Here is a 24,587-nt window from a genome sequence, read left to right as displayed (position 1 = left end):
CCCACTTATTAACAATAGGCTTCAGGGCTTCATCATGGGTTTTCAATTCCTCCCATATAATTATTACTTTTGCCAACTAGTCATAAAATAGGGGCCATTCAATTTTATCCACTAGGTACATTAGAGCCTTCCTAAGTTTATCCTCATATTGCACTTCCATCTCCACATGTGATGCCCAAAGTTGACTTTTCTCTTCCTAAAAGTCATCAGTTGTATAATATTGAGGCCTTTGTGGGTGGTCTAGCATTTCTATAAGAGGATTGGATTTAAAAGGCTCCACTAGAGGTCAAGGATATGTTACTCTAGGTCTTGTAGAACTCCCCATTAATTTATTCTCAAGTTCAATCCTCTTCTGAACCTCTTTGTTGTAAGTCTCCAAAATTGTTTCATACTTAATTTGTAATTCAAACATGTCCCTTTCTTCCTTTTTAGCAATGGCCAAAACAACTTAAGATGAATCAATAGTCTAATGTGCAACCTACACATGAGAGGTATCAACCACTCTCCTTAATGATATTTCCTATTAATCCTGAGTCATCTGACTATAATGAGACAACTCTAGATCCCCTTCTCAATGACCACATAACTAGAGTAGCTTGATCTTCACTAAATAAAGTCCCTACAAACTCCTTTTTATTGGGGTCTTGTAATTCCAACTTATTTGAAATAGAATTAAATTAATGCATCAGCAATATCCCAATTGGGTAACAATTAAATGTTTGAGGCCTTGACCATCTACCTCCCCTCTTTAGGGGTTATGTTCTAGAACTCTTGAATCATTTTTTCCTTTATTTGATTTTGTAAGGCTGCCTCCTCTAGCTTAGGATGCTCTCTTCTCAACTTGTTGCATGTTTCTTCAAATTTACTCATGTTAATTCTCCATGCAAATTGGTAGAAGCCCTAGATTTAACAAAATTTTAATCTGATAAAAATTATTAACTTGCTTGTTCCAGCATAGGCTCTAATTCCCTTCCTCTATAATTTGTAACTATGAACTCAAAACTTGGTACTGGAGGCTCCCGGGGATCCCCTTCATCTATCTCTAATTGAAAAACAAAAACTCCCCCTTGTGATCCCAATTGTTCAATTTTCTCTTCAGTGAGTTGTTCCTCTTCAATTCTCATAGGGGTTTGTGAGTGTTAGTATTCCTCAACATGAGGATCCTCTTCCCTTATTATCTTTCACCTTTTAATGGAGGGTTTAGAAGGCCTCTCTTCCAAGAGATCATTGGTGGACTCAATTATTTGTTTTCCTTTGTCTATAGTGGTCCTTTTATTTTGAATAATAGTATACCCTAGCCTTTTCTAGACAGTTAATTGACCTACCCCTATATTGGGAGTAAATACTAGTCTTCTCATTACTTCCCTAGCCTTCTCTGGGTAAAATCTAATAAAGAATTGCTTCTTTTCATTCATTGCCTCCAGTATTTCAGGAAAAGTATTCATAAGTTTATTTATCTTATCTACATTTGTAATAGCATTGTCCAAAGGACTATAATATGCATCAAAACAATGAGTGAAAACTAATACATTGCAAAAGACTCTCCACTTCTCCTTTCTAGTCTCCTACTCTTGCAAGGAGTATTATTCCTTAATATGTCTTTAGGAAAATAGAATTTATGCTTGATTTTACTGAGTTTAATTTTGTGTCTCTGATCCAAATGATAAAATCCCTCAGAATCACAAAAATGAGGGAGATAAATAGCCATCTTATAAGGATCCAAAATCTTTTTCAGAGAAAGCCAACCCCCTTTTGTGATAACAAAATGATGGGCCACTATACAAGTGGGGAAGATTGACCCTCTTGATCTTTTTAACAAAAAAGTTTCCTTCAGTCCTCCCAACTACCACAAAAACTCAGCTACTCCTAACTTCAACAACACTTGGCAAGGTAGTACATGAGGGTTCCCTTTAAACCCATAAATTTTGAATATAGTAGAAATAGAGTATGGGATGATATCTCCCTAGTTGTGTGAAACTTTGAAACAACTAGGATTATCCATAGGCCTAATGAGATTTATTAGTGCCTCAGGGATTTTGGGATTATCACTCAATATAAGGCATCTCAACTTGGAAGCGAAATACCTATCAAACCTAATAATCCTAGCCTTATCTACATCCCAAGCCATATCTGTACTGCATAATTTGATTGGTAGTGCTTCTCCATTTTATTCTCTATTTAACTCCATTTGTTTACCAAAATATGTAGCTCCCTTAAACAAAAACATGTGCATCAACAAAGAATAATGGCCAAAAGTTTTTTCAACCTTGCCCTTAGCAATCCCACTTAGTCCATTGTGAATTTCCTTAGCTAAATAAGAAGAAAAATAAAAAAATTGTGTCCATGCCAAAAGATAAAAATTTGAGTAAACATATACATGAAATCTAGAGGCATAAACTCCTCTTCATCTCTCCCAAAAACTTTGCACAAGGTCCTATATATCTCTACAACCCTAGTATTGAAGTATACCCTTTTGAAAGGTTCCTTAGAAGCTACTATTATTGCTGGAAGAGTTCCAATTTTACCTATATGTACCTTCAATGCACCTTGCGTAATGGTATCCTACTTGGACATGTACTCCTTTTCTAACCCTTTCGAATCAATGAGGACATGATAATCAGTGAGAGGCCCTAAACCAAAAACTTTCCTAATTTCATCTAGGCTTACTATAATTAGGACTTGACCATCAGTTCTTCTTACTACTCTAATGGCTTGGTCATAGTTCTTTTCCATAACTTCAAGTAGATAATAATCCATAAAAACACTAGGAACCACTAGTTTCCCTAAATCAAAATTCCAAATATTGGCATGTGGGGCAAAAAGGTTCCTCTCTAAAAATCATTTATTAAACAAATCTAGACAAGTTTGAGAGGTACTAGCATCTTGGACCCAATTCCCCTTGTCATACAATCCATTTGCTATTCTCAACCTAGGGTTTAATAAAGTAATCTTTTTAACTTGTACAGTTTCAATAGTGGAGTTAGGGAGCAACTCAAGCAAATCATCGTGGACATTCCTATCCAAATAACTCTCTTGACTAGAAAATACCTTTTTTGGAGGCATTTTTTTATTGTAATTTGAAGAATTAAGACACTACAGAGATTCTAGTATAATTACTTGAATATTTGCTCATTCCTTTCTATAATCCTGCAATATCTTTGCAAACAATGGAATTCTGCTACATGCTCTTGTCAAGCTTAAAACAACCTTTTCAATAATGACTACTGCTCACGAAAAGGCTTGAAATCTTTGTTCATGTGAGATGGAACTGAGAAAATATTCTATATTATACTCTATTTTTCTCCTACATGTGAAGCTTTCATTCCTCATAAATTCACAAAGTGGCACAACCTTCTATGTTCAAATTTATACTATTGATTTTCAAAAAATCCTATGATCTAGGGATGTAGACAAAGATGAATAATGTTCCACTTGACATGTTGGCAGTCAATCCAATGGGATTTCACCATGTGTATAATTCCTTCATTATTGGCATTTCAGTCTAGACCGACTAATGATTGAGGACATGTATAGAGAGGTAACAATGATCATTGATTCTACATTGATCATGTGAAAGACATTTGATGCATTACTTAAGTAAAATATGGTGGGCCCTTTGTTGCTATGCCATTGTTCATAACCTTCAAGCAACTCATCATAGCAAGATAGTGATAGCCATAGGTTTGAGACCGATCTAAGGGCATGGAAATTACATGAACCACATAAGATGTGATGGGTCCCTTGGTTGCTATGTCGCATAGAGTAAAAAGTTCACATCTTTCCATACTGATGTAGTGACATCCATAGATTTGAGATCGATTTGACGATCAAAATATTTCATATTTTTTATCAATGGGGCCTAATTCCAGGTTATTAATGACATGAGAAATTCTTGTACAACTAGCATATAAAACCACATTCTAATTGTAGTCACATTTCCACATTTTTTAGGTCCCACGATTTGTTTATTTCCTGGTTGGGCGCTATGTCGCCAATAGTGAGATGCATAATTTTCACGACAAAGACATAGTGACCTCTAGTGCCTTCACTTTTCCCAATGCATATGTGTATCCCACGAGATGCCATCATGTCCCAAAAAATTTATAAATGATATTTGATGGAGCATGTGTCTGGGACCCGACTTCAAAAAAAGTTGCTACATTATTACTTTTTGTCAAGGTTCCATGTTTCTAATAGTGAAGATCACAAATTTCATGATAGTATCATAGCAACCTCTTATGTCTTATTAAAACTTGATGCTGGAAAGATAAAGGCAAGTGAAGCCATAAACACCCTCATTAATGCTTCTGACATAACAATTAAATCGTACATCCACCATGCAACTTGGGAAGTTTACGGTCACCAAAAAACTTAAAAGTGACTATCATCTATATCTTTCATGAAGGTGCCATGTCCCTAATAGTGAAGGTCACAAATTTCACAAAAGTGACATGGTGACCAATTGGACAAAACTTGATTTATGCTTTGTAATTCATTGTTTTGATCTCTTTTCTAGTTCTAACAAGTCTGATATGAAAAATGTGACAAAATACTTCTTATGCAATACAATCTTTGATCACCGCACCTCCATTTTATGACACTACCCTTCAAATTTGTGGTAGTCGCTATGTCACATAGGGTAACATACTTGCATATTTTGATAGTGATAATGTGACTACTTTTGATCTTTCATTGATCAGATGGTATATACTAAGAGGGAAAAGGTCATACGGGGCGTGAAAGATTTGAACTTTTCAAGAAATATTCACAAAAATTTTAAAAAGGTTTCATGCCTAAATTTTTTAAAGGAATGAGACCTGAGGTTTCAAAAATGTTTTCAAAGGCTAACAAATCTGGAGGACCAAAGACTCAAAACCCTATTCACCATTAATTGATTGAACTCTAATTTTTTTCATACTTAGATTGGGGAAATTTTATCTTGCAAAAAATTAGACCAATAGGCTTGATGATACTATTTTCAACAAATGGAGGGAAGACTTTTTGCTATCAAAACTTATGGAAATAGAGGGATAGGATGTGGCTCTGATGAAGATCAAATAAACAACACATCAGTGCATGTAGAGGAAGATAGAGAAGAACAACTAGCTCAAGAGGAAAGCACACTAGTCCCAACTGATGATGTGACAACTAAGGATTTAGAAATAACTATTGTTTTAATAGTTCATGATCATGAAAGTGCAAAGCCTCAAGTTGAAGTGAAGTTGCATGAATCAAATCCATACACATCATTGGCAAACCTAATGGCTACATTATCTGAGGAGTTAGAATAATAAAAGAACCAATCATGGAATTTGTAGCATTTGAAAATGTAATAGAAAATAGGCCCACCAAAAGAGAAAATTATGATGTAAAGTTTTTTCTATTGCACAAAATTTTGTCTTCTATAATAGTAACAATTATAAATATCTTTTCTAAAGGGTAGCTATTAGTTCTCTAATCCTAAAGCTTGTTGCATCTCACACTATATAAGTGAGATTCTAGGGCTAGAGAAAGGGTCTAACTTATTACATAATTTTAGTTTTTATTGAATTTTTTTAGTCTAGTTTATTGGTGTAAACTTTACGATATCTTTCTCTGCAAATATCTAAAAATATATTAATCTTGCAGGATCACAAGGTCTTATCTTGAGTCATTTTGAATTTTGTTTCAATTGTATACAATTTCCAAAGGAAATTAATATAAAAATGAACCATCCCCATATTTGTTCTAGCTGAATTTTTTTCCATTTTTATTACTTGGTCAATTTGAAGCTATATGAGTGAAGCTTGTTCAATTGAATGCAATTATATCAAGTTGTATGTCAATTAACTATTGCTTTTAATTAAATGAATTAAGTAAATGCTTCATTAAGATTGATAGGGTTTCCATGGTAATAGGAAGGATGTATGTAAGAATGATTTTTAGTGAGAATTATTGATAGTATTGATTGTAATACAGTCAATCAGATCTAGAAATTGAATGGACTCTGAATCCCAAATGGATAAGACACTAATCTATTGATTCGATCTACAAATGGAAATTTCATGAACAAGCATCAAGCTTAAATTAAAAATCAATTTTAGTTTACTATTTGAGGAATGTCAATGTTGGTTAGTACTTGTTTTCATTTAATACTTGTGTTTTAGTTAGCTATTATTGCCCAAAATTATTTGTAAATCTATGAAGAGTTGTGACCAAATATGCTATAGGGGATGTGTATTGCTATTAAATTTCATGGAATGAATAAAATATGTATCTCATATTAGTTTGAAAATCTTTCATCCCTCAGGTGTACCCACCTTGCTTTTGCAGAGCCTAAAGAGTAGAAAATGTTTTTTTATTTGTTGAAGTTGGGTCCAGATCTGAAGAACAAGTAACTTGTTATAGGAAGTAGTTGATCCTTAGGTTATTGTGATCTTCATTATCTTGATATTAATTTTTTTTTTTCTTAATAGTTAAAAAACACCAACAATTTGCTAACATAGCTCTTGCAACTTCTGTAATAGACATGTTTCTTCTCTCTACAACACCATTCTATTTAGGGGTTCTTAGAGTTGATAGTTATCTATTAATTCCATTTTCTTCATGAAACATGTTAAACTCATTTGAAGTTAATTCTCCTCCTCTATATGATCTCAAACATTTAATCTTCACACAGATTCATTCTCAACTCTATTCATGAATATCTTAAACTTGTTAAATGCCTCAAATTTCTCTTTAAGAAAGGCAAGCCACATCATTCTACAAAAAAATCAACTAGAATCATAAAATACCTTTCACCATAGAATCCTTTAGTCTTTGTAGGACTATTGAGATCTATGTGTGTAATCTCCAACTTTTCTATAGTGGTAAACTTATTGCTAGGAAAAGACGTTCTATTATGCTTTGCCAAAATGCACTCCTTGAAAATTTTGTTAGTATGTTTTACAATCTTCTAAAAATGTTTAATAGAAAACACTTTACTAGTCCTCACAATGCTATCAAATTTTATATGATAGAAGTTGTTATGCCATAACAAATTGTCATCGACCTTTGCAACCAAACATGTCATTTTAGTGGGATTTAATTGAAATACATTACCTCTAAATTTGTTTCCTATTGCAGTTACCTTTCCATCTTTATCTTTGATCATACATGTCTTTTCTATGAACTAGAACAGATAACCTTTGTCTACTAGTTGTCCAACACTCAAAAGATTGTGCTTTAAACCATCAACAAAGCATACATCCTCAGTATTAGTTTTACCATCAAGAGTTATAGATCCAATACCTTTTACTTGGCATGTTGCATTATTTCCAACTGTAACAATTCCTCCATCTTGACTTTTGAAGTAAACAAACTTGTTTATATCACCAATCATATGATGTGAACAACCACTATTAATTATCCAATTATGTTTCTTCTGAAATTATGATACCAGAGCTACCTTCTATAGACTTTCTTCTTTAATTGCCACAAATCCAATTTCATCATCACTATTACTTAATGCTTGTTCATCAGAATCATTATCTTCATTTGCATAGAAACAATCTCTATCTTTTTTAGGTTTATGGTTTCCCTTATACTTTTTCTACCTTTTAGGACACTTAGATGCATACTGACCATATTCATCACAAGTCCAACATTCAAAGATTTTCTTAGCACCTTTTTCACTTCTTACTAGAAGGGCTACTACTTCATCACTCTTTCTATCTTCCTCATATTTGTTGTTGCTAGCAAAATCTCCTCTAGCACTTGTGCTCCTTGAGAGGTTAGGTCAAATATTCAAGTCACTCAAAATTGTCTCTATTCTAGAAAATTCTCCAGACTATCTAAGTTCATTCTCAACTGCTTCAAGTCTTCCAAGCAATGTCTCTTTTGTGAAATATTTGGTACATGATATCAACAACTATATCATCTGAATTACTAACTTGAATGGTGATGTTAAAGTCTTCAATATCTTTCATATAATCTCATTATCTTCTTTGGTTCCTCCTTGAGATTTAATACCTACAATAATTTATAATATCTTACCTATATATGTTCTTACAGATTTATCTTTCATCGTCTTAGCATCTTGAAATGCACAGATCCAATATCCTAGACCCATACACAACAAATGTGTCTTCATATTTTCTTTCCAGCTATCATATTTTTTTCCATCAAACTTTGGACTATCTTTTCTAAACATGTTCACTATGGATCTCCTAAATCTATTAAATTTTTTCTTCAAGGACTTGATACTCTGATAATAATTGTTAGAAACAATAGTTCACCAAGATAACTAAGATTTGGGGGCGAGGGGGTGTGAATTAGTTACCTAATAATTTAAAGAATTATTTTCTTTAAAAAAAAATTAATCATTCAACCAAAATTAAGAACAACCATATAGAGATGCACATAGATAATTACACTAGATATGTTGACTAGGAAAACCCTTGATTTGAGCAAAAACCCCAGTGGGAATGATGCCCACAAGATGATGTACTAATAAAAATATTCCTTGTTAGGGGATGAACTTTGTTAGGAATCTATTACAACATTTAGTACAATGAGTCCTTGTTAGGAGACTTTGAATCCCTGTTAGGAGATTCTAACCTTGTTAGGAGTTGTATCAACCCTGTTAGGAGCTATGGTATGTGTATGCAAGAAGAGACCACTGCCAAAACATGCAATTTCAAATATAAAAAGAGCTCACTGCTCAAACAAGTAATTTACTAGTATCTTCTTCTTTCCATTGTCCTTTCCTTTTTTCTATCAATTGGAACAATCACTATTAGAGCTTTTAGACTAGGTTACAAACCTTGGATCCAAATAACAAGCCTTAGATCACTTAGCAAAGCATCATCAATGAAATTTCCTTCATTTCCACACTCCTCTACTCAACTTTGCATTTTTCACTCTCTATTGCTTATCATTGATCATTCAATCACATAAACAAATCTCATGATAAAGGAAAATTTCCTTCCTTTATACTAAGTCCAGAAAACAATTCCCTAAGTTAGCTATCAATGCTTTTCAATTAATTATTATAACACCACATTAAGAACACATTATACTTAGCAATAACCTTAATCTTTCACCTTGCAAATTGAATAACTTTTTGTACATGTAATACTATGATGAGTGAGCTTAGCCACATTATTGTAAAAATTCCTTCTTTATGTTGTCAACCTCAATCCTCAAGATATCAACTCTACTAAGAGATATAACAAGTTTACCACAACAAGCCTCTATAAACTTTATCTTAGAACAGACATCACCAAAACTTACATAACTTCTTCTTGATGTAGGAGTACCTAGTGGTGTAAGGGAAATCTTGTATCACCCAAAAATATTCTTAGAGATAGTTTCTATTTAATGTGTTTTTATTTTTGGATACCCATTTAGGTGAAATAAAGGTTTCAACTCTCACAATTCCACTATTAGTTTTCTAGGTTAGATTTTTTAAGCACCTTGGGATATGTGTAAATGTAGAAAATGGGTTATTTTATAATAGATCCAAAATTATGATGAGTTAGAGGGTGTAATTTGGAGGGATGATTATACTTATAATTTAAAACACTCTAGAAAAAGAATCATGTCAAAAGGCTTTACTGTTAGAAAGTTATTGTAGTTTTGATTTTCTTGGAGACCTCCTAAGAGCTCTTAAAAGTCAGATATGGGACACTAAATGGCCTTGTATTGGGCCAAAAAATGGGGGATGAGTGAAGCTAGTCCATAGGACAATAGAGCACTTTGAGAGCTTTCCAAAAATGTGAACGGTTCATTAATCAGAGTCCCGATTCAAAAGTTATGCCTCCCAGAATTTGGACAACCATTTCTAGATTCTTCTAAATTTACACCGACTTCTAACATGATTTCTAGAACCTTCTATTTTGTGGTGTATACTAATTGGCACATTCTAGAATGTATTCCTAACCCTAAACAAATTGGGGTCTATTTAAGAACATTTATGGTATTGTAAAGGCAATTCTGAGTGGAGTTAGAGAGAAGGTATTGTGTGGAGGAATTCTTTCTCTAGAATCATACTATTGTAAGCCCATAGGGAATTTTTCATTGATAATAATATTTTCATTTTCTTGTATGTTCATTCTAGTCTTTGGTTATGTCTCCATCAAGTGGTATCAGAGCAAGTTTTTCTAATTTTGTAGATAGAGCACTGACTATGGGCTAGTTTGCACCAGGACTGTGTGGTTGTGGGTTTGAGGCAAGAAGATGCCTCCATTAAGGGAATGTGGTGGAAGGGCCAAAGTTGTTACTCTTGAGGTTAGAGCCCTCTAGAGACAAGTTTAAGCATTGTAAGAGTAAATAAATAATTAATTTTTTGACAATTTGCTTCTGGATTTGATTGTGTTTGTTATTTTTTAGCATCAACGTTTCGGATCACACTCTGTGATCCATCATCAGGATGAGAGAATGCAAGAATGAAAAAATGTGAGCTGATCCAGCTAGTGCAGGGGATAATAAAGGGAGAAGGTAGGCAGAAAGTGAGGTGGACAGAAAAAAAAGCTTGAGGGTAGGACCCACGGGAGAGAGAAAGAAGAAGAAGCATAGAAAACAAGGGGTACAAAAATGACAAAACCCAAAGGAAAAAAGAGATAAAATTAAAAGAACTTAATAGAGAGTAAGCGAAGGAGTCTTCCAAGTAATGAATTAGAGAAAATAAATAGTAAAAAACAAAGCAATCTAGAGGCAAAAGCAAGAAAAAGAAAAGCGCTAAAAAAGACAGGAGATATAATAAATATATGCATGCGTATATGAATATATAAATATACTATTAAAGGAAATTAATACTAAATACTAGAACAAATATGACCTAATAAAAACAAAAAAAATAAACACTAAATAAGACAACTATTGAGGTAAAAAATAAAAATATAAAATATAAAAAAATAAAAATAAAAATAAAAATAAATAAATAAATTAATTAATTAAAAATACTATATATTAATCCTATAATCGCTGCCATGAAAAAACAAAATCCAAAAAATAAACACAGAAAATAAAAATAAAAGCAAAAAAAAAAAAAAAAAAAACAAAGAACGCAATAACTAAAAAATAAAAATAAGAAATGAAAATAAAAGATAAAAAAGGAATATAGCTATAAAATATTATTAAAACTATATATTAATACAAAAGCTATAATAAAGATATATATATATATATATATATATGTATATATATATATATATATATATATATATATATGTATATGTATATATATATATGTATATATATATGTATATATATGTATAGCATAGTATTACTCAATATATAGCAGTAATACTATATTAATAGATAGCAAAGTATAAAATGTATATAAACAAAGGGGGCACGAAGCAATGAAAATGACACCAGTCAAAATGAACCACAAAAAGGAGAATAACAAAAACTAACAAGGAATAAAAAGTGAAGAAAAAAGCAAGAAGGCAAAATTAGCCTAGAAATAATATATATGCTATTATAATGTAGTATATATATGTGTGTGTGTATGTGCAAGGAAGAAAAGAAACAAGGAGCACGACGTAATGAGAAAGACAAAGGACACCTCACCAAAAGAACAACGCCAAAAGTGAAAATAAAAACAAATAAAAATCAGCGAGGAGGAAAAGACGAGAAAAAGCGAACAAAGGAAGAAGACAAGGGGGACCAAGACTAGAAAGTACAAGAAGGGGGAGGCTAAGGCGGAGAACAAAAAAGGGGGGGGGGGGGGGGGGTTAGAGCCATGACATAAAGGAAAGCATACACAAGAGGCAAAGGAGCGAGCAAGACCAGGGAAGAGGAGAGGAGAAAGGACAGGGAGGGGGGACGCTCAAGGGCAGCGATGACTAACCAGCGAACCTAATAATGGTTGCCAAGACTGGCTCAAGGACCAACCATCCTCTCGATTGAGATTAAGGGGATGGTGGTGAATTTCAATGGTTTCCATTAACTTCCTCTTGAAGTAGTTATCTTCCTTGACAAGGATTTGGGTGCTCTCGAGACAAATGTGGTGTTTGGTTGCAGATGAGTGCTCTGCTAGAGTTGGACTCTTTCATGTTTGATGTCTGCACCATGCTCCTTAATTCTAGTATGGAATGAGCGACCTGTTTCTCCTATGTAGGCTACACCACAAGAGCAAACAATCTTGTAGACTCCTGAGTTTAGAAGAGCATCCTTGGAGTCCTTAAGAGGGGGAACATAGTTATGGATCCTGGATAGGGACTTGAAGGTAACCCTGAGGCCCTTTTTGGACAAGATTTTTGCAATCTTTTGGGATATACCATCAACGAAAGGAAGGGCCACACTCAAGGGAGGAGGAGACAAAAGAGGTTTGCGGTTGGCACTGGTGAGAAGGAAAGATTTGGCTTGGTTAAGCGCCTTAGAAATTTGCTTATGAGAGTAACCATTAAGCTTGAAGACTTGGCGGAGATGGGTCAGCTCCTGGTTCAAGTTGTCATCATCGCAAATTCTAAGGGCTCTAAGAGAAAGGGTCTTGAGGATGCCAACCTTTTGGCTGGGGTGATGGTGAGATGAAGAGTGGAGGTATAAATCAGTGTGCGTGGCCTTGGGATACACACCACGACCAAGGGTTCCATCTGCCTTCTTGATGAGAAGAACATCGAGGAAAGGTAACTGGTTGTTTGACTCAAGTTCCATCGTGAAGGAGATGTTGGTGGATAAGTTGTTGATGTGCTGGTGGAACTCCACTAGCTTGTCCAGACCATGTGGCCAACACACATTTGTGTCATCCACATATCGCTTCCACCATTTGGGTTTAAGGGGTAAGAGTGGAGGGCCACCTCTTCAAAATGCTCCATATAAAAGTTGGTGATGACCGGGGATAGGGGAGAGCCCATAGCCACCCCGTCTACTTGCTCATAGAAGATGCCTTGGAAGGAGAAGAAAGTAGACCTCAAACATAAATCCACTAAGGAAGCGATTTCCTCACCCATCTTCTCCTTGATGATGTTGATAGAGTCCGGAATGGGCACCTTGGTGAAGAGAGAAACCACATCAAAACTCACCAAGATGTCATTTTTCTCCATCCTGACGTCCTTGGAAAATTGGACAAAGTGGCTAGAATCCTTGACAAAGGTGTTAGAATTTCCCACCAATGGGGAGATGATCTTGGCAAGATGAGATGCCAACCCATAGGTTGGCGACCCAATGGTGTCAACAATGGGTCGAAGCGGGATGCCATCTTTATGAATTTTTGGAACCCCATAGATGCGAGGAGTTACTTCTTTAGATGGCCACAATTTTTTCTTTGTGGTCTCATCAAAGGAGGAATTGGATATGGCGGCCTTGACAAGCTTGAGAATCTTCAAACACGGGTTACGAGGAAGGATTCTGTAGCTATTCGAGTCAGAGAGCAAAACCCCCATCTTGGTGACATAATCATGTCTGTTCATGATGACAGTGGCATTACCTTTGTCAGCCTTGGTAATGACAATATCGTTGTTGGCAACTAAATGCTTGAAGGCACACAACTCAGCTTTAGGGAAGTTGAGTCTGGGCGGTTTGGCACGCCTGAGGGTGACAGCACAGTCCTGTCTGACCTCTTCCACCAAATCAGAGGAGAGGGAGCGAATAGCCTGCTCAATCTCAACCAAAAATCTTATGTGAGGAATAGATCGAGGAGCACAGGCAAAGTTGAGACCACGTTTCAAAAAATTAAAGGAAAGATCGTCAATAATGGCATGAGATAAGTTGACTACAAGTTTATTTTCCCAATCGAGCACTGAGTGGTGGGAAAGAGAAGGGAAATCGGAATGGTCACTAATAGGGTTCACAAAAAGGTTCAAGGGATGATCCACATGATTGGCGGCAGCTGGGAGAGCATTAGAGCCACTAGGAAGATGGCAAGACTCCCACTCCGACGTCGCCATAGTGGTGGATGAAGGAGCAGAATCCAAGATGTCCTAGGAGGGAGCTTGCACTTTGGACCTTGTCTCACTCTTATTAATGGTGACAGGAAAAGCAATTAAAGAGGGAGGGGCATGATGGGAAGCATCAACAACCGCATTAGAGAGCAAAATACCAACAACCCGACCAAGAACGCTGGACGAAGGGGCAGAAATAGAGTTAAACAAGCAAGAGGCCCGCACGCTGGACAACGGCTCATTGATATTCAGGGTGACAAGACTAGCATTTAACGCGCGAGGGGCTCGATGGGTTGCACCACCTGCAGTGTTAAAGAGAGAAGAACAAAAAGACTTACAATGCACGTCATGAGAGTTAAGAGTGTAGGTAGACATACCTGCATCACCCAAGATGGAGCCGTTAGGAGAAGATGACCGTTGGGCCGAGTCACCGACGAGGCAAGATGCAGGTCGAGCCTAGAGCTCTAGCTTGGGTGGCTCATCGCAGACTAGAGGAACAGCCGAACAGAACACACGAAGAGAGGGTCGATCTGCTACATCCACTGCGTGATGGTTTGTATGAGGCGGGGAAGGCCAAACAACAGAATCTTGGCTCGTGGTGGACAGCGTTGGAACAGCCAAAGTATCAACTGTGGTGATACTACTTGAAAAACTGTTGGCAGAGGGTGAATGTCCTGCCCGAGAGGAGGAGTGCTGCAGGGTTTGCTGAACAGTAAAAGGTAGAGACGAAGAAGCCCGATGCCCACCACGCGATTGCCTAAGAAGAGAACAAAACTTAGACTTCTGTCTTTGGATGCAGATAGCTTGACGCCCTACGGCACGAAGGAAAGAAGAGGTATCTAATCGCACCCATAGGTCAGGGCGCAGTAGGGTGGCCAACTCAAGATGGAGGGGCATCAACCTTGCATTGAGATAGTTGATGGTTCTACTGGTGGATTGGATGACTGATCTGAGGAGGGAGAGGCCTGCTCGCAGAAAAATATGCTTGGTATGCATGCTCCAAAGGTGGTGGCTAATTTTTACAAAACAAGGAATCAACTGAAAATCTCTACAATGTTTCAGGAAGGCCAGATCTACAATTTTCTTCACAAGTCTAATTCTTAGCATCTCTAGTTGCTTGGATTTGTAGTATAGTTCCCTCCCATGAAGGGTATCAATCAATCTGAATAGATTTCCACAATCCATTAGACTTTTTTGACAATTTGCTTCTGGATTTGATTGTGTTTGTTATTTTTTAGCATCAACGTTTCGGATCACACTCTGTGATCCATCATCAGGATGAGAGAATGCAAGAATGAAAAAATGTGAGCTGATCCAGCTAGTGCAGGGGATAATAAAGGGAGAAGGTAGGCAGAAAGTGAGGTGGACAGAAAAAAAAAGCTTGAGGGTAGGACCCACGGGAGAGAGAAAGAAGAAGAAGCATAGAAAACAAGGGGTACAAAAATGACAAAACCCAAAGGAAAAAAGAGATAAAATTAAAAGAACTTAATAGAGAGTAAGCGAAGGAGTCTTCCAAGTAATGAATTAGAGAAAATAAATAGTACAAAACAAAGCAATCTAGAGGCAAAAGCAAGAAAAAGAAAAGCGCTAAAAAAGACAGGAGATATAATAAATATATGCATGCGTATATGAATATATAAATATACTATTAAAGGAAATTAATACTAAATACTAGAACAAATATGACCTAATAAAAACGAAAAAAATAAACACTAAATAAGACAACTATTGAGGTAAAAAATAAAAATAAAAAATATAAAAAAATAAAAATAAAAATAAAAATAAATAAATTAATTAATTAATTAATTAATTAATTAATTAAAAATACTATATATTAATCCTATAATCGCTGCCATGAAAAAACAAAATCCAAAAAATAAACACAGAAAATAAAAATAAAAGCAAAAAAAAAAAAACAAAAAATAACAAAGAACGCAATAACTAAAAAAATAAAAATAAGAAATGAAAATAAAAGATAAAAAAGGAATATAGCTATAAAATATTATTAAAACTATATATTAATACTAAAGCTATAATAAAGATATATATATATATATATGTATATATATATATATGTATATGTATATATATATATGTATATATATATATATATGTATATATATATGTATATATATATATGTATATATATGTATAGCATAGTATTACTCAATATATAGTAGTAATACTATATTAATAGATAGCAAAGTATAAAATGTATATAAACAAAGGGGGCACGAAGCAATGAAAATGACACCAGTCAAAATGAACCACAAAAAGGAGAATAACAAAAACTAACAAGGAATAAAAAGTGAAGAAAAAAGCAAGAAGGCAAAATTAGCCTAGAAATAATATATATGCTATTATAATGTAGTATATATATGTGTGTGTGTATGTGCAAGGAAGAAAAGAAACAAGGAGCATGACGTAATGAGAAAGACAAAGGACACCTCACCAAAAGAACAACGCCAAAAGTGAAAATAAAAACAAATAAAAATCAGCGAGGAGGAAAAGACGAGAAAAAGCGAACAAAGGAAGAAGACAAGGGGGACCAAGACTAGAAAGTACAAGAAGGGGGAGGCTGAGGCGGAGAACAAAAAAGGGGGGGGGGGTTTAGAGCCACGACATAAAGGAAAGCATACACAAGAGGCAAAGGAGCGAGCAAGACCAGGGAAGAGGAGAGGAGAAAGGACAGGGAGGGGGGACGCTCAAGGGCAGTGATGACTAACCAGCGAACCTAATAATGGTTGCCAAGACTGGCTCAAGGACCAACCATCCTCTCGATTGAGATTAAGGGGATGGTGGTGAATTTCAATGGCTTCCATTAACTTCCTCTTGAAGTAGTTATCTACCTTGACAAGGATTTGGGTGCTCTCGAGACAAATGTGGTGTTTGGTTGCAGATGAGTGCTCTGCTAGAGAAAATTTTTGGACTCTTTCATGTTTGATGTCTGCACCATGCTCCTTAATTCTAGTTTGGAATGAGCAACCTGTTTCTCCTATGCAAGGTTGATGCCCCTCCATCTTGAGTTGGCCACCCTACTGCGCCCTGACCTATGGGTGCGGTTAGATACCTCTTCTTTCCTTCGTGCCGTGGGGCGTCAAGCTATCTGCATCCAAAGACAGAAGTCTAAGTTTTGTTCTCTTCTCAGGCAATTGCGTGGTGGGCATCGGGCTTCTTCGTCTCTACCTTTCACTGTTCAGCAAACCCTGCAGCATTCCTCCTCTCGAGCAGGACATTCACCCTCTGCCAACGGTTTTTCAAGTAGTATCACCACAGTTGATACTTTGGCTGTTCCAACGCTATCCACCGCGAGCCAAGATTCTATTGTTTGGCCTTCCCTGCCTCGTACAAACCATCACGCATTGGATGTAGCAGATCGACCCTCTCTTTGTGTGTTCTGTTCGGCTGTTCCTCTAGTCCGCGATGAGCCACCCAAGCTAGAGCTCCAGGCTTGACCTGCATCTTGCCTCGTCGGTGACTCGGCCCAACGGTCATCTTCTCCTAACGGATCCATCTTGGGTGATGTAGGTATGTCTACCTACACTCTTAACTCTCATGATGTGCATTGTAAGTCTTTTTGTTCTTCTATCTTTAACACTGCAGGTGGTGCAGCCCATCGAGCCCCTCGCGCGTTAAATGCTAGTCTTGTCACCCTGAATATCAATGAGCCATTGTCCAGCGTGCGGGCCTCTTGCTTGTTTAACTCTGTTTCTGCCCCTTCGTCCAGCGTTCTTGGTCGGGTTGTTGGTATTCCGCTCTCTAATGCAGTTCTTGATGCTTCCCATCATGCCCCTCCCTCTTTAATTGCTTTTCCTATCACCATTAATAAGAGTGAGCCGAGGTCCAACGTGCAAGCTCCCTCCTGGGACATCTTGGATTCTGCTCCTTCATCCACCACTATGGCGACGTCAGAGTGGGAGTCTCGCCATCTTCCTAGTGGCTCTAATGCTCTCCCAGCTGCCGCCAATCATGTGGATCATCCCTTGAACCTTTTTGCGAACCCTATTAGTGACCGTTCCGATTTCCCTTCTCTTTCCCACCACTCAGTGCTCGATTGGGAAAATAAACTTGTAGTCAACTTATCTCATGCCATTATTGACCATCTTTCCTTTAATTTTTTGAAACATGGTCTCAACTTTGCCTGTGCTCCTCGATCTATTCCTCACATAAAAATTTTGGTTGAGATCGAGCAGGCTATTCGCTCCCTCTCCTCTGATTTGGCGGAAGAGGTCAGACAGGACTGTGCTGTCGCCCTCAGGCGTGCCAAACTGCCCAGACTCAACTTCCCTAAAGCTGAGTTGTGTGCCTTCAAGCATTTAGTTGCCAACAACGATATTGTCATTACCAAGGATGACAAAGGTAATGCCACTGTCATCATGAACAGACATGATTATGTCACCAAGATGGGGGTTTTGCTCTCTGACTTGAATAGCTACAGAATCCTTCCTCGTAACCCGTGTTTGAAGATTCTCAAGCTTGTCAAGGCCGCCATATCCAATTCCTCCTTTGATGAGACCAAAAAGAAAAAGTTGTGGCCATCTAAAGAAGTAACTCCTCGCATCTATGGGGGTTCCGAAAATTCATAAAGATGGCATCCTGCTTCGACCCATTGTTGACACCATTGGGTCACCAACCTATGGGTTGGCATCTCATCTTGCCAAGATCATCTCCCCATTGGTGGGAAATTCTAACACCTTTGTCAAGGATTCTAGCCACTTTGTCCAATTTTCCAAGGACGTTAGGATGGAGAAAAATGACATCTTGGTGAGTTTTGATGTGGTTTCTCTCTTCACCAAGGTGCCCATTCCGGACTCTATCGACATCATCAAGGAGAAGATGGGTGAGGAAATCGCTTCCTTAGTGGATTTATGTTTGAGGTCTACTTTCTTCTCCTTCCAAGGCATCTTCTATGAGCAAGTAGACGGGGTGGCTATGGGCTCTCCCCTATCCCCGGTCATCGCCAACCTTTATATGGAGCATTTTGAAGAGGTGGCCCTCCACTCTTACCCCCTTAAACCCAAATGGTGGAAGCGATATGTGGATGACACAAATGTGTGTTGGCCACATGGTTTGGACAAGCTAGTGGAGTTCCACCAGCACATCAACAACTTATCCACCAACATCTCCTTCACGATGGAACTTGAGTCAAACAACCAGTTACCTTTCCTCGATGTTCTTCTCATAAAGAAGGCAGATGGAACCCTCGGTCGTGGTGTGTATCGCAAGGCCACGCACACTGATTTATACCTCCACTCTTCATCTCAAAATCACCCCAACCAAAAGGTTGGCATCCTCAAGACCCTTTCTCTTAGAGCCCTTAGAATTTGCGATGATGACAACTTGAACCAGGAGCTGACCCATCTCCGCCAAGTCTTCAAGCTTAATGGTTACTCTCATAAGCAAATTTCTAAGGCGCTTAACCAAGCCAAATCTTTCCTTCTCACCAGTGCCAACCGCAAACCTCTTTTGTCTCCTCCTCCCTTGAGTGTGGCCCTTCCTTTCGTTGATGGTATATCCCAAAAGATTGCCAAAATCTTGTCCAAAAAGGGCCTCAGGGTTACCTTCAAGCCCCTATCCAGGATCCGTAACTATGTTCCCCCTCTTAAGGACTCCAAGGATGCTCTTCTAAACTCAGGAGTCTACAAGATTGTTTGCTCTTGTGGTGTAGCCTACATAGGAGAAACAGGTCGCTCATTCCAAACTAGAATTAAGGAGCATGGTGCAGACATCAAACATGAAAGAGTCCAAAAATCTGCTCTAGCAGAGCACTCATCTGCAACCAAACACCACATTTGTCTCGAGAGCACCCAAATCCTTGTCAAGGAAGATAACTACTTCAAGAGGAAGTTAATGGAAGCCATTGAAATTCACCACCATCCCCTTAATCTCAATCGAGAGGATGGTTGGTCCTTGAGCCAGTCTTGGCAACCATTATTAGGTTCGCTGGTTAGTCATCGCTGCCCTTGAGCGTCCCCCCTCCCTGTCCTTTCTCCTCTCCTCTTCCCTGGTCTTGCTCGCTCCTTTGCCTCTTGTGTATGCTTTCCTTTATGTCGTGGCTCTAAACCCCCCCCCCCCCCCCCCCCCCCCTTTTTTGTTCTCCGCCTCAGCCTCCCCCTTCATGTACTTTCTAGTCTTGGTCCCCCTTGTCTTCTTCCTTTGTTCGCTTTTTCTCGTCTTTTCCTCCTCGCTGATTTTTATTTGTTTTTATTTTCACTTTTGGCGTTGTTCTTTTGGTGAGGTGTCCTTTGTCTTTCTCATTACGTCGTGCTCCTTGTTTCTTTTCTTCCTTGCACATACACACACACATATATATACTACATTATAATAGCATATATATTATTTCTAGGCTAATTTTGCCTTCTTGCTTTTTTCTTCACTTTTTATTCCTTGTTAGTTTCTGTTATTCTCCTTTTTGTGGTTCATTTTGACTGGTGTCATTTTCATTGCTTCGTGCCCCCTTTGTTTATGTACATTTTATACTTTGCTATCTATTAATATAGTATTACTGCTATATATTGAGTAATACTATGCTATACATATATATACATATATATATATATATACATATATATATATACATATATATATATATATACATATACATATATATATATATATATATATATATATATATCTTTATTATAGCTTTAGTATCAATATATAGTTTTAATAATATTTTATAGCTATATTCCTTTTTTATCTTTTATTTTCATTTCTTATTTTTATTTTTTAGTTATTGCGTTCTTTGTTATTTTTTGTTTTTTTTTTTTGCTTTTATTTTTATTTTCTGTGTTTATTTTTTGGATTTTGTTTTTTCATGGCAGCGATTATAGGATTAATATATAGTATTTTTAATTAATTAATTAATTAATTAATTAATTAATTTATTTATTTATTTATTTTTATTTTTATTTTTATTTTTTTATATTTTATATTTTTATTTTTTACCTCAATAGTTGTCTTATTTAGTGTTTATTTTTTTCGTTTTTATTAGGTCATATTTGTTCTAGTATTTAGTATTAATTTCCTTTAATAGTATATTTATATATTCATATACGCATGCATATATTTATTATATCTCTTGTCTTTTTTAGCGCTTTTCTTTTTCTTGGTTTTGCCTCTAGATTGCTTTGTTTTTTACTATTTATTTTCTCTAATTCATTACTTGGAAGACTCCTTCGCTTACTCTCTATTAAGTTCTTTTAATTTTATCTCTTTTTTCCTTTGGTTTTGTCATTTTTGTACCCCTTGTTTTCTATGCTTCTTCTTCTTTCTCTCTCCCGTGGGTCCTACCCTCAAGCTTTTTTTTCTGTCCACCTCACTTTCTGCCTACCTTCTCCCTTTATTATCCCCTGCACTAGCTGGATCAACTCACATTTTTTCATTCTTGCATTCTCTCATCCTGATGATGGATCACAGAGTGTGATCTGAAACGTTGATGCTAAAAAATAACAAACACAATCAAATCTAGAAGCAAATTGTCAAAAAAGTCTAATGGATTGTGGAAATCTATTCAGACTAATTAATTAATTGTTAATTATTTATTCTATGTACTTAAGCTTACCTAGATTAATGCATCTAGTTGAGGTTAGTTGAGGTAGTTCATCTTTCGGCAGTGTGACATCATATTTCTAGAATTTTGACATGATTTTTTGACACTGACATCATCTTTATGACATTGACATCACTCCAACTTGCAACCCTACTGACATCATCTTTCCATCTACTAACATCATCTTCCTAGCTACTGACATCACCTTTTTGGTTGTTGACATCATCTTGCTGGCAAAATCAATCTAACGATTGTACGGGTGTCAAATTTAACATAGTCTCTATAATTTTCCAGCAAGGTGCATTTTTGGAGCAATAGTCAGTTTTTTGGCCATAACTTGAGCATAGGAAGGTCTTTTTCCGATCCAAAAGAAGCATCAAAAAGCTGACTCAAAGATGGAGACATTGGTGCTAGTTTTTTAAGATTTTGAGTTTGTTTGAGCTCCATTTTTTGCATCAAAGTAGAGGCTTGTGTTTCCTCCTATTCTGCATCAACAAATCTAGGTTCTTTTCCAATTTTTTACTTTCTATAGTTATTTTTGTGGCATTTGAGGGATATTATTGTATGTTTGTGGGGGTGGTAGTTTTTGTATTAATTATTAATTATTTATTCTATTTACTTAAGCTTACTTAGGTAAATGCATTCATTTATTAGTTGTAGTCTAGGAGTTAGTTATAAGTTTTTGACAATATGGGAGTTTGTTCTCTCCTAAGTCATACTTATCCTCTCACCTAGTTCGAGGAATTTTTACCTTATGTGGATGTATGCTTAGTTGTCACACTTATCTCCTAGCATCTTCTAGCTTGTTCTACAAGCTTCCTTAAGGCCTTTATAAGTGGTCTCTCCCTCTTTGTATTTTACAACACATTATCTCATTCTCATTGTAAATACATATTTTCTTCTGTTTGCAATACTTTCTATCTCATGTCCATTTAGGGTTTTTTCCCTTGCTCCATGCTCTTCTCTCCTTGGCTTCTCTTTGATAGGTTATTTGCATGCAGGTGATCTTGGGCATCTTCGGAGTTTGATTTCATCAACTCCAATAGAGGAGAGGCCTTTTAGGTCCATTTATAAGCTTGGAAAAAGATCTAAAATTGATGCGGGTATATTTTCAGGAACTCTAAACCTAGATGAGTTGATCAATTAGATCAATGAAATAGAGGAATATTTTGAGTATGAGGATATCAGGGACCCAGAGACGGTTAATTTTGCAAAGGCCAAAATGAAAGGCCATGCCAAAATATAGTGGCAAGAGATTCAACTAGAAAGGAATAGAACAGGAAAGGAGAAAATCACAAGGTTGGATCGCATGGTGGACAAACTAAAGAAGCAGTTCATTCTTCTTGATTAAAAGCTTGATTTGTTCAAGAAAATTCAAGGGTTAAAGCAAGCAGGAAAATTTGTCCAGGAATATATAGAAGAATTTTATCAACTTATTATTAGGGTAGGCCATGTAGAAGCTAATAAGAAGAAGGTTTCCCACTACCTTAGTGGATTATGACCTAGCATTTAAGAGGATTTTAAGTCTAGTCAGAATGACTAGCATTGAAGAGGCATCCTAGTTTTTCCTATGAGTTGAAGAGAAGCTAGAAATAAAGTTTGATATAAGGCAAAGAGGGTGTGGTCAAGGAGGAAGGGGTGGTGGTAGGTCATTTGGAGGCCAAAATGAGACCTAGAAGAAAAATGAAGATGTGGGTACCAGTAGAAACCAAAGGAACAAGGTTTCAACCAATCCCATGATTAGAACTTTGGAGATCAAAGAGGAAGAGGTATAGGACATGGACAAGGTTTAGGAAGAGGAGGCTTCCATGGTACCTATTTTCATTGCAATTAAGAAGGTCATTGTGCATTTGAATGCCCTTAATGATAAGGATGGATAGATAGGAGAGCTAATTGTCAAGCAAGGGTCACTCATTTGGATGAGGATTCACAATCATCAAATTCTAAGGATGTAGAAAGAGAAGAGGTTCTCATAAATGAAAGGGTCTTATTAAGTAGTGAGATTGAACTTGGATAAAGGAGGAGTTTTTTTGTACTAGGTGCAAGTACAAGGATAAGTGTTTTTATGTGATTTTTGATGGTGGCAGCAGTGACAACTTGGTGTCTGAGGAGATCATTTCTAAGCTAAATCTCAGGAGGGAGAAATAGAACCCTATTAGATTACTTGGGTGAAGGATGATCAGAATATCTTGGTCAGTGAATAGTGTTTGGTGAAGTTCAAGATTGGGAGTTACCATGATGAAGTTCTCTATGACATTATTTCAATGGTTGTTTACCATTTATCATTGGGAAGACTGTGGCAATTTGATAGACATGTTGTACATGATGGTCATGCAAATACATACTCTTTGAGAAAGGATGGAGTTCACCACAAACTAAAGCCCTTGATAAAGGAAGGTGAAAAGGTATACAGTAGTGCTAGGATATGTCTTGGTGGTGGAACAATTTTTTGGGATGGTATGAAACATCAACATATGTGTTATGATTTGATTTCTAGAAGAGATAAGGAAGGTAGTAGTGAAATTCCAACTAAAGTTTTAGGCCTATTAAGTGAGTATGGAGATGTCATCTCTGATAATTTTCCAGAAGGGTTGCCACTAGTAAAGTAGATCATTCATCAAATAGATTTAATCCCTGGAACTAGTTTTCCTAACAAGACTGCTCATAGGATGACTCCTATTGAAATTGAGGATCTAAACAAACAAGTTTAGGAGCTATTGAGGAAGGGTTTGATTTAAGAGAGCCTAAGTCCATGTGTAGTATCTATAGTACTGGCACCAAAGAAGGATGGAGAGTGGAGAATGTGCAAAAACTCTAGAGCTATAAATAGAATAACCATCAAGTATCCATTTCCTTTGCCAAGAATGAAAAATCTTATGGACTGCTTGAGTGGAGCTTAGTACTTCACAAAGATAGATCTCAAGAGTGGCTATCACTAGAGATGGATATGAGAGGGAGATAAGTGGAAGACTATATTCAAGGCCAAAGAGGGTCTATATGAGTGGTTAGTCATGCCCTTTGGACTAACCAACACGCCAATCACCTTCATGTGGCTTATGAATGAGGTACTAAAGAAATTCTTGGAAAAAGTTATTATTGTCTATTTGGACGATATTTTAATTTTAAATAAGACTTTGGATGAACATTTATTACACATTTGTAGATTCCTTGTAAGGTTGAGGGAAAAG

The 24,587-nt window shown here is 36.6% G+C and overlaps 2 protein-coding genes across 2 annotated transcripts; one reads left to right on the top strand and one right to left on the bottom strand.

The window, feature by feature from the left end:
* Positions 1–12,671: 12,671 nt before the first annotated feature.
* LOC149528329 (uncharacterized) lies at positions 12,672–13,853 on the bottom strand. The gene has a single exon (XM_089808031.1). The coding sequence runs from the start codon at positions 13,851–13,853 to the stop codon at positions 12,672–12,674; it is 1,182 nt and encodes a 393-aa protein (XP_089664157.1).
* A 4,737-nt stretch (positions 13,854–18,590) lies between these two features.
* Positions 18,591–19,814, top strand: LOC149528328 (uncharacterized). Its single transcript, XM_089808030.1, has one exon. It carries the CDS (start codon positions 18,591–18,593, stop codon positions 19,812–19,814), a length of 1,224 nt encoding a protein of 407 aa, XP_089664156.1.
* Positions 19,815–24,587: the final 4,773 nt, after the last annotated feature.

Source organism: Cupressus sempervirens, chromosome 11 (genome assembly GCF_028749045.1).
Source record: "Cupressus sempervirens isolate cs-2001-9-10 chromosome 11, ASM2874904v1, whole genome shotgun sequence".
Taxonomy (NCBI): Eukaryota; Viridiplantae; Streptophyta; class Pinopsida; order Cupressales; family Cupressaceae; genus Cupressus; species Cupressus sempervirens.
Note: the sequence above shows the minus strand (reverse complement) of the source record. Positions and strands in the feature narration are given on the sequence as shown.